Below are 11514 nucleotides of genomic sequence, written 5' to 3'. Positions count from 1 at the left end.
TTGGATGATTAGTGTAGGGCATGGTTAGTATAGGTACAAGTTTTAGGAAAGTGGGGGTGGGTGGGAATGGGGGTAGGGTAGTGAAGCGGAGTGAGCCTGAGTGTAATGGGTTAGTCCTGAGATGGGGCTGTGGGGTCACGAGAAAAATAATCTGCTTACAGGAGAGAGTGAGAAAGAGAGAGGAATGGTAAGTAATGAACCGTAGCAGTGGACAAATCCTGGGTAGTGTGTGAATGCTTAAAACATTTAAAGTTAGCAATGAAAGATCCCTGGATAGAAATTAGTATGTAGCTTTACTTAATGACAAAATAATTATTTCTATTTGTTTAGAGGCTACTGGGTAAAGAGTGTGAGTTTGGGGGTCCGCATTCTGGTGATGTGCCGCCTCCTGGTACAACAGAGTTTAAATTAACAGAATGGAATTTAAATTAGAAAAAAAATTCAGGACATACACACACATATTTTAGGTACTGTATAGGTAGTGGTTAGCTTTAGAAGTTCTGGTAGTGTACGAGAGTACAGTGGGGAAAGGACAGAGTAGGAACCTAAGAAGAAAAAAAAACAATGTAAAGGATTAGATTAGCAGGAGAGGGGGAGGGGAGAAGAGAGTAAGAATGGCAGCAGGTATAATTGCAGCAGTTCACACTGAATATAGGCAGAAAAAAGCAATATGAATTTTGACTGATAGTAGATTATTAACAAACATCAGTGGAATGGTATATCACAAAGATTAATGCTACTTGCCGGTACAATGTTTTGCAGGTCCTAATAACAAATTAGGAATGATACTTGGGTGAGCTGATAGTTTTAGAGCTTCCTTTTAAAGTGTGTATTCATGTACTCAGTAAACACTGCATGGAAATGTATATGTTAGTCATGTAAATGCATGTTCACGTTTCCACTGTAGTCAGGAGGCCCTTCTATCTAGCCCAGTTAATTTCTAAGAGAATATCTTCAAGATCCAAAGAAGTCCTCTTACCTCAACCCATATAGCCTAAAAGTTACTGCAGCAATGGAATTATGCACCTCAGCATCTTGTTTGCTACTTTTGCTCACCCTTCACACCTTATTTCTCCTCTCCCTTTTGGGGAGTTTTAAGTGCTTGGAGGATGTTTATGGAAGACAGTCATTCAATCAAGAGATGGGTAATGTTAACTGCTTAATGGTAAGGGACATGGTAGGGATCATTTAGGCAAGGAAACAACCTCAAAAGATTTAAGGCTACTGGATCATTGAAGAATTTGAACATCAGCTGATATGGGTGAGTGCACTTTACACAGCTGTACTTTCTCAGAGGTGGGTTTACTGTATGAAATTTCTTTGATCTTTGACATTGAAAAGCAAATCCAAATCCATATATTCAATAGATGCACCTACTGAATTATAAAGAATTATAAAAAATTCCTTCATCACTAGGTCACATGTAACAGTCCCACAAAATCAGCTAATTGGCTAGTGGAACTGTTAATAAAGTTTGAGGATTTAGTCATTTTAAGATAGGGTCGTCTTTTGTGTCCTTTGAGCATTTTCTTTTGTCTGAGAGGCAGCTTTGTAGTACTGATAGGGTAGTCTTAATCAAAACTGTTTTAGCTTGTTTGGAGAATTGGAAATAAAACATAATGTGGGTAGCTTTAATCATATGCATACATTATTTTGTGTAAAATCAGTGTTGGCATAGTAGTGAATTTTGTGCAAAAGTGAAGAATTTTCTAAAAAGATGTAGATGTGCTGCAATGTATACAAGAATATTTGCATCAAATGTCTTTTAAAGGGCGAAACTGAATATTGTTTTAAAGAATTTTATTCTGTTACATCTGTTCACAAAGCTTACTGAAGAACTTAAAAAGTGGGCGGCAGAATTTTCTGTCCTGTAAATTAGCTTCTTGTAATTATATTTTTTCATTATGAAAATGGAACCAGTGAACTACGGTGCTAGAGTAGGTAAAAGTAACTGTAATAGGTGACTGCATTGTCATTTAATGCAGAAGAAAATAGTTGTGTTTTAACATAGAAACCAAAATTTAGCTAGAGTGTAGGTCTTTTGAAATGTTGTAAATGGATTGATGGCTAAAATAACTTGAACTGCCTGCCCAGAATTAAAGTAGAAGTCATTCATTCTAATGAAACAGTTGTCTGACCCATTCCCAATACCTTTTAAGGATGCACATGTTTTCCTTGTATACTTTTGCCTGTAAAGCAGTTCCACAAGTTTTGCATAGAGTGAATTAGCCTCTGCAGAAATTACTGGTAAAGTACTATATGCTGAAGTCGTCTTCTGTGAAATACTATACAATTTCTTAGGTGAATTCTCTAATGCAGTTTATTCACAAAGTGTTCATATTAATTTCATGCTTGTAATAGAGTGATGTAGCAGGATTGCTTTCTGTGCATGTGCTACCTTGTAACACATTGCTGTTTAGTTTCAGGCTAAGCAGGTAAAGTTCTTTTTCTTATAAATTATGACTAGAGTATATATAATGTATGTTTTGTTTTCCTTAACAGGATACAGATCGTCGTGTGAGAGAGGCAACTCAGCAGGCATTCGAACAGCTTATTCTGAAAGTCAAGAAGAATTTGGCACCCTGCTTAAAAAGCATCATGGGATACTGGTTAATTTCTCAGTGTGACACCTACCTCCCTGCAGCTTCTGCAGCCAAAGTGGCATTTCAGGCAGCATTTCCTACAAATAAGCAACCTGAGGCCCTTAAATTTTGTAAAGAAGATGTTTTGAATGTACGTGGTTTGAATTTCCTTGACATACAAGCTGTTGTGTGACCTTATTACTACTGAATTTCCATGGCACTGTGTACATAATGACATGCTTCAAAGCTAACTTCTTAAGAAAATGTTGATACCCTGCTCTGCAGCATAGAGGACCTATGTTCAAGTAGTGGCAAGGGAAATTGAAAGACCATGGTTGGCAAGGGAAATTGAAAGACCATGGTTGGGTGGGGTGTGAGTGAGCAGCATGCAGCTGCCAGACAGTTGCATAGAAGTGTGAGAGTCTGTTCTCCAGCTTGATAGTTACTAGGTTACTCTGTGATATCTAAAGATGGGAAGACCTGCTGAAGTGAACAGCCTTCCTAAGCAACAGTATGTAATAGAAATCATGGCCACATATGGGAAGGGGACCTGCATAACTTGACAGATTTGCTCACTCCATAGTTTCTGGTTCTCATCTTCAGAGAAGGAATAAGCTGATGAGGGGCTGTCCCTCAGGCAGTAAGCGAGTGGGCCATATAGGGCTATTGTCCTCTGTGAAGAGTGAATTGAAATAGCTTTTGGCCCACATGGTGGAGCAGTTAGTTCATTAGGGACCAGGAAGAGGATCCAGTGGGAGGACTTTATAGATACCAAAAAACAAATATATAATTGGTAAAGCAGTGAACTTAAGAAAATGTCTGTTCCAGTATGATTGCTGATTAGTAGAGTCGCCATTTGATCATGTGTCAGGTACTGTATCATTGTTATTTCATCACAGTTCTCCCTGACCCAAGCCTTTAAATAAGTTAAGAGTATCAGAGAGAGAGAGAGGAAGGAAGGAGAAAGGGGAAGGGTGGAACATATCTGATAAGATTAAGCTTCTCTTGTAGAACATGAACGGGTTTGTAATTTTAGTGTTATACTACCTCATGAATGGTTATATGTTGTAGTATAGTTAAAGCATGAGTTGGGATAGACACAGATCTGTGAAAGATCTGCTCTGAGTATATGAGTTACTCCATTGAAAAGCCTATATGCAAAGCAGCTTTTCACTGAAGTAACTCAATCACACTGAGCAAATCATTTATAATTTGGCCCACTATGTGTAGTGGTGGAGGGAGAAAAAAATTAAATACCACCACTTTCTTCTTAGGGAGACTCCAGTAAATGTGATTTTCAGTTATTCTGAACATGCTCAGAAAGGACTTGTTACTTTGATGCAGAGCCAGGTTGACAGCTAAGTACTGTGATGTTGAAACGTGTTAATGATTGTGGGGAGAAAATGGCAATGGGTCTGCTGTATATGGGCTAGAGGGTGTGGGTTAAATAGGAAATGTGGACTACGTTATGTAGTAAAAATATAGTAAAATAAAAGAGAGAAAAATCTTTGTGAATATTGAGATGGCATAATTTTATATATTTCTAGAAATGTAGTATTTTCTTCTCTGAGGATTTTGGCTCTTTGAAGGGATAGTACACATAGCTTCTTTAATTTTGTTTTTATAATGCTTGATCTGATGTCAGTTTTTATTCTATCCTCAACCTGTGGATGTGGTTCTGATCCCTGGAACCGACTCGGCTGCTACAGTAGTTTGTAGTGACCAAAAACTCTCAAGCTCATCCCTTACCTACAAAGCAACTATCCTGATTCCCTTAGAATCCCGCTTGCTGCTTTGCAAATTAGACATGGTGCCATTCTTCTCTAGTCAGATAATTGATTTAATTCTGTTGCAAGTCTTAAATTTTCCTTTCTTTATTAAAAACTCTTTACCCTTTCTTACATTTGTACTCTTTGATACTATTGCTAGTATCCCCCTTTTTCTAAACATATCGTTCCATCTTCTACACTTTGTTGATATATTCTCTCTTTCCATCTCCTGTACAATTGGTGTAGCCTTTAAATATAGTTGATATTTCCCTTCCTTAAAAAAAAAAAAAAAAAAAAACTGTTTTACTATTTACCGTTTTTCCTTTAACCTTTTCAGGAGAGCACATGTAATGTGTGTAGTTGCTTCAATGGCAGATAAAGAAAAAGGCCTGGCAGGATTTAAGCTCTGTGAGAAATGTGGTCACAGGATTTCCCTACTCTGACTTACATTCTCTGTGGGTATATTGTTTGGGACTCCATCTTCAGGAGGACTGTTCTATTTGCCACTCCTTCAGCCATCATGCTCTCATTGAGGGAAAGAATGAAGTGATTCTGAAAGGGCTTCTTCCTCTCCTCTTTCGGGGAGGCCATATCTGGAACTTCATTATATAAAGATAGACAAAAAGTTAAATCTGATGTATCTAGTCCTGCCACTTCTTCCTCCTCAAAGGTCTCGGAGAAGGCTAAGAAGAGAAGTTATTCATCTCTGACTTCTCCATCGGTTCCAAGTTCAAAGAAGGCAAGAGTATCAGTTCTGTCTTCTCCTTCAGATCCAACATCTAAATAGTCCAGACCTTCGGCTCCAATGCGATTGTCATAATTAAAGAGTAGTTCCACTCAGTCATCAGCTCTGACCATACCTTTAGTTCCAATCTGGCAAGAAAAATTATACGTTTTTGTGCCAGTTCTTTGGATCCGACACCTCAAATCACAGCTTCATCATCTACTACAGTTTTCATACCCAGGACTCATTATTCGCCTACAGTTGACCCTTTCCCAGACAGACTTCCTTCTCCCTTTTTGAAAAGACCTAGATCTCCATTTGTCTTGTTCACCTGTTCTTCCAGAAGTCTTAGTGAAGACAATGTGGAGAGATTGGTGAGGAAAATTCTTTGGGTGCGATGTGTGACAGGGACCACATCTGTTCCTACCCCCATGGGTTAGGGACTTCACTCTTCAACTACTCATCTTTTAATTTCTCCTCTGACTTCACCAGAAGCTTCAGAGTCCATGGATGTTCTTTGTGTTTCACTGTTGCAGTTGTCAGATTTGGGTTATCCCTGCTGCGGTAGCCCTCGGCTGGCCTGAATACCAGAGACTTAGTATTTCTGCGTCAGTTGCTGTTGCCTGAAGACTGATGTCAGGTCGTCAGTGGTATAAAGGAAGGCAGCCGATGCCATTACATCAGTCTTTCTTGCCGTGGAGCCTGAAACAGAAGCAGTTTGCATGAGTGCGGGTCAACCGCTACCTGAGTTTTGTTTCTGAGTTGAAGTTGAAGTCTTTGAAAGCCAAGTACCCCATTGGGGATCCTTTTTTCTTGCACTAACCAATGTCAGAAAAAATTAATAATTGTCTCACCTGTGGAAAGCAAATACCACACTGGGACTTCCATTCCTACTGCATCACTTGTTTAGGCCCAGAGCACGACGTCACTCTTCAGTTCTGTGCTTTGTTTAACACCAGAACTATTTGTCGTCGAGCCCTTATTGTAGCCAGATATTTCCGTTTACAGTCCTCGATTTCCAATGTGGCTTCCGTAAGCCATCCGACAGCAGACCTTTCGAAAAAAATGTAAAGATAAAGACAGAGACAGACCGCACAGGACTAAACCTTTCGACGACGCTACCGCCAAGCTGGTCGTCAGTCCTCCGGAATTCAGTGAGGTGCTTTTGCAGCCCCTGATGCCTGCTTCAGTTAATTCGCAGGCCTCTACTGAGACCCTTTTGGAGTCTGGTATGCCGCAGAACTTTTCTTCGTCTAAGGATCCTGTGGTCATCTCTACCTCGGATGGGTCTGGAGCCGCTGTGCAGGCACCAGCTTCCGAGGAAGTCCTTCGCAACACTGAATCCATACATAAACTGACGCCTTCTTTCACAGCTACCGTTCTTACTAAAACAACTGAGTTCCTTAGGCCCAGGGGTCGAGCCACCCCCAAGAAACTGACTTCCAGCCATTCTTTGGTGCCTGCTCCTTTGCCTCAGTCACAAATGCTTAGAATGGCAGAGGACCTTATCATGCTGATTAGGGGAAGCCAGCCCACTCCCTCAAAAAGAAAAAGATCTGTCTCCAGAAGTTTTGTCTGAACAAGAGTCAGATGAATCTGATGCATCTGACTATGAAGACATGCAGCCACTCTCTACATATGAGGTTTCTGATGCAGAGGAATCTGTTCTTTCAGCCTCTCCCCCAGAAGATTTTTCCTTTGAGGAAACCCTGCATATCTTAAGGGAATATTTCAAATGGGAGAGTCAAGACTACCCACAGTCTAAAAAGAGACTCAGAGAGTTCCTGGACCTTCCACAGCACAGGCCCTTAGCAATCCACCCAGTACTAGATGTAGTGGATGATGTCTTCCTTGAATCCAGCTTGACGCCAGATGCCCTCCCTCTTGCTCCCAGAAAGCGAGACAGGTACTACAGAGTCCCTGACTCTCACAAATATCTCTTTAAAAACCCAACAGCATACCCTGGGGTCATTACTCAAGGCCCAAAAGGGGTTAAAGCTACTTCAGCTAAGACTCCCACCTCCTCAGACAGGGGACTCCAGAGAACTGGACAGATGGGGTAAAAAAGTATACACCTCAGCTACTCTTGCTGTAAGGGCACTAAACTGTCAGTTCCATATGCATAAATATCAGCAACATACCTTGGAACTCCTTAAACAAAAAATGTCCTCCTTTCCTGCATGGGCAGAATCTAAAGATTTACAGGAATTAATACACACTGTGCTGGTCAAGTAACTAAACACACTTTACACTGCAGTTTTGACCCCCCTAGAAGCTTCTTGCAGGGCTGCAGTCACTGGATCTGTCATTAGAAGACATGCATGGTTTAAGGAACAACCCCTTCCAGACCATGTCAAATCAAAATTGTTGGATGCACCTTTGCACAAAGATAACTTATTTGGTACTAAAGCAGAAGAGGTGTTAAAAAAGATGGAAGAAAGAGCAAAATCTATGCAGACTTTTAAAGATTTCTTACAGGTACAGCCCCCTAGGTTCAGCAGGCATGTTCCTTCTAGGCACTGGTCCTTTCCTAGTAACAGGGCCAGCCTAGGCCCTGTTGAAACAGACCTTCAAGACAGCAGTCCCAGGAGTTGCATAGATCTAAACAGTGGACTGCCCCCACTTCAAAACCAGGGAGTTCTAAGCCACCCCCTTATGTTAAAAACTCACAATGACTCACCCCCTCCCTACCTCACCTCTGCCCACCGTCACATACCCCTAGGAGGAAAACTCTCCTTTCACTCAAGCACCTGGGCCACCATTACCAAGGACCAATGGGTTCTGAACATTGTGTCTCAGGGGTACAAACTCTCCTCCCACACCCTTCCAACCCCAAAAGGATTCCTAGATCTACCACCAAATCAGTGGGCACAGGCTCAAAAGCAAATCCATACCCTACTCTCCTTTGGAGCAGTTGAACACGTTCCTGCAGAACAGATAGGCCAAGACTTCTACTCCAGACTTTTTCTGGTACCCAGAAAAGAGAGCATCTGGCATCCCATCCTCGATCCCTCCATTCTAAACACCTTCCTGGTGATCCCAAAAATCAAAATGCTCACCCTCTAGCGGTTACTACCCATGCTCTCCAAGGAGGCTTGGCTAGTCACCCTGGGCCTAAAAGAGGCATACCTCCACATTCCCATCAGGGAGTCCTGCAGAAAATATCTTTGCTTCAGGGCAGGATCTCAACACTTTCAGTTCTCTGCGCTTCCCTTTGGCTTATGTACTGCTCCCAGAGTTTTCACAAAATGCCTGGCTCCGGCCATTGCTTTTTGCAGACAAAGAAATATTCAAATTTACCCCTACTTAGATGGCTGCCTTATTCAGGCAGACAACCAGGAAAAGCTGCTCAAAGGCCTGGCCTTTGCAAAGAACCTACTAACCTCCTTAGGGTACACAATCAATGAAAAGAAATCCAAACAGGTACCCACCAAAAGGATTATCTTCCTGGGAGAAAGTCTGTGCACAGCATCCCAGATGGCATGCCTAACACCAGAGAAACAAAGTTTCCTGTCAGCTTACTTCTCTCAACTGGCCACCAGGCCCTAGCTTTCTGCAAGGGAAATCCTGCAAGCCTTGGGGTTCATGGCATCTTGCAAACTCCTTATTCCATATGCCAGACTGCATATGAGGTAACTTCAGTGGTACCTAAAGAGCCTTTGGTGTCAACACTCCCAAGATCTGGAAACTCTTTTACCTATTATTCCCTGCCTGAGGGAGGAATTTCTTTAGTGGGCAACAGCCTGCTCCCACAACAAGGGATTGCCCTTCTCCTCATACCCACTGCCTAAACCCTCACCACAGATGCATCAGACTACGCTTGGTGTGCACACCTGGATGGCAGATGCATAAAGGGCCAATGGATGGACATGCTCCACCTCAAAAAATCCAAATCCATCAGGACCACGAGTGCTAAAGACTTAAACCTCGGCACAAGTATGAATAAGACATGCTGGACGGATAGATTCATAACCCAGAGGCTTCCCATGCTTTGGAACAAGATCCCAGTTCGTATTAGGCAGAGCCCCTCACTGACTCTCTTCAAGAGAAATCTTGATGAGTGGATGGGAGATCGTAAGTTTACCCCAGGGGTCACATCTGTGTCACTGCTAGACAGGGGCACAGTAAACTAATTCTGTTATATAAGGGGACCTTCATTGTGTCACTACTAGACAGAGGCACAGTATTCTAAATTTATTCTGTACATTTTTGTACCATTTCATGGGGTGGCAAAAGTCACATCACTATGGCTAGACTTACAAATGCCCCAGGGCAGCTAGCCTAGTACTAAACTATGAAACTATGGAACCCCCAGCAACTCCCCCTGCACATCAATCTAAAAGATGGTGGCTGTGCAGCAGGCCTTTATAGCTTTCAAACCCCTTCTCTCTCCAGGGGGTCTCCTGATCAAAACAGACAACACCACAGTGATGTGGTACATCAGCAAGCAGGGAGGGACTCACTCCTACCTGCTGTGCAGGCTGGCCATGACCCTTTGGTTCACAACCTCTTCCATGCATCTACACCTGTTAGCACAGTACCTGCCAGGCTCTCTCAACTCCTTGGCAGACCAATTAAGCAGAAAACTGTTGGACCCCCATGAGTGGCAGCTCAACAGAAACATCTTACTAATATCTCAGAAATGGGGAACCCCGGAGATTACCTCTTTGCCTCCCACACCAACTATCAGTTGAACAAATTCTGCACCAGTGAGCATCACTGCATTGCATGGAAAGTAAATGCCCTGTCCTTCCCCTGGGCAAACCTCTCGGTCTATGCCTTTCCTCCCCTACCTGTCATTTCCAAGGTACTGATCAAAATAAGGGAGGAAAAAACAAGGAACATTTTCATAGCTCCAGACTGGCCCAGATAGCACTGGTACCCCTTGCTGCACAGCCTGTCCCCACTGCCCCCATGAAATCTTCCTCAGATTGCCAACCTCCTAACCCAGAGGGAAGGGGAATTCATGCACCCCCAATTGCAGACACTCAGTTTGGCAGCTTGGCTTATAACCTGACCCCTGACCAATCTGCCCTCCTCATTAAACAGGTCCTGGATGTTATCCGAGAGGCCAGATACCCTAGCACCAAAAAGTCTTATGAAGATAAATGGAAAAGGTTCTGCACCTGGATCCAAGCTATGGGGGCCAATACGGCACATCCCTCCATCCCTATCATTTTGGATTACTTAGCTGACTTACTATACAGTGGTCTCTCTTTCTCCTCTATAAAAATTAATGCCTCTGCTATTTCTGCTCATTTTCCCACTGAGCAGCCTCTTTTTTCACACCCTCTGATCAAGCAGTTCCTCAGAGGGGCTAACAACTTGAGGCCCCCCAGAAGGGCACCAACACTGGCTTGGGACCTTAACTTTGTCTTGGAAAAGCTCCCCCTGCCTCCATTCGAACCAGCTTCTTTTGCAGAGCAAAACTTTCTTTCCTGGAAGACAGCCTTCCTCCTGGTCATCACTTCAGCCAGAAGAGTCTCTGAGCTGCAAGCAATCATGGCAGTGGCACCCTTCATCTTCCATGCAGACAGGGTATCCCTCAGAACTAATCCATCCTTCATGCCCAAGGTGGTATCCAATGTGGCTCTCAACCAATCCATCCATTTGCCCACCTTTTTTCCTAACTCTCAAAACAAGGAGGGAAAGGATTCTGCACTCTCTAGATGTGCACAGACAGCTCCGATACTATCTGGACAGGACTAAACCGTACAGAAAATCTGATCAACTGCTGGTTAGCTTTGCTTCAGGGGCAGATGCCAAAGCCATCTCCAAACCATTTCCAAATGGCTAGCACACTGCATCCATTATGCTACAAAAAGCATGACAAGCCTCCCCCCAAGGGGGTCAGGACCCACTCCACCAGAGCAGCCTCCACCTCTGCAGCATTCCTCAGAGGAGTCCCCACCAGGGACATCCTGGAGGCTGCCACCTGGACATCTGTTCACACCTTCACCAAACATTACCACCTGCCTCTCTCTTCTAAATCCAGGGCAGGTTTCACCTTTGCACTCTTGCCGGGCATGCTAGCCAACCCCTAGCTTCCTTGACTGTCTCCACCCATTTCCTCAGCAGTGGGAATCTACCCAAATGTGATGACTGCAACAGTGAAACACAAAGAACATAGTACAGTTGTGTACACTTCCCATAAATGTAGATGTTTGAGTGTCTTCACTGTTGCAGTCCTGGTTTCCCTCCCTCTTTCCTTATCCCTTTTTTCTTTTTGTTACCCTCCTTCCTTGTTCTCTTTCCCTTACAAGGGACGTTGGTATTTTTTGTCCACTGGTGGGGTCCTGTTGCCAGAGCCTGGCCTCCTACTTTGGGGGCTCCTGACCAGTTAGGACAAGAAAAGCTGATGTAATGGCATTAGCTGCCTTCCTTTATACCACTGACGACCTGACAGCAACCGATGCAGAAATACTAATTCTCTGGTATT

The 11514-nt window shown here is 43.2% G+C and overlaps 1 protein-coding gene across 1 annotated transcript in view; it reads left to right on the top strand.

Moving 5' to 3' along the window:
• The first annotated feature begins 1910 nt into the window (after positions 1-1910).
• LOC122802390 (E3 ubiquitin-protein ligase listerin-like) overlaps positions 1911-11514 on the top strand; it is a 1831112-nt gene continuing 1821508 nt past the window's right edge. Inside the window, exons 1-2 of the mRNA XM_044072016.1 lie at positions 1911-1937; positions 2503-2733. Of these exons, the coding sequence (XP_043927951.1) occupies positions 1911-1937; positions 2503-2733 (258 nt within the window). The remainder of the gene's footprint in view (positions 1938-2502; positions 2734-11514) is intronic.

Source organism: Protopterus annectens, chromosome 5.part0 (genome assembly GCF_019279795.1).
Source record: "Protopterus annectens isolate FY-2018-M chromosome 5.part0, PAN1.0, whole genome shotgun sequence".
NCBI lineage: Eukaryota > Metazoa > Chordata > Ceratodontiformes > Protopteridae > Protopterus > Protopterus annectens.
The sequence above is the reverse complement of the archived record's forward strand: the minus strand, read 5'-3'. Positions and strand labels throughout refer to the sequence as shown.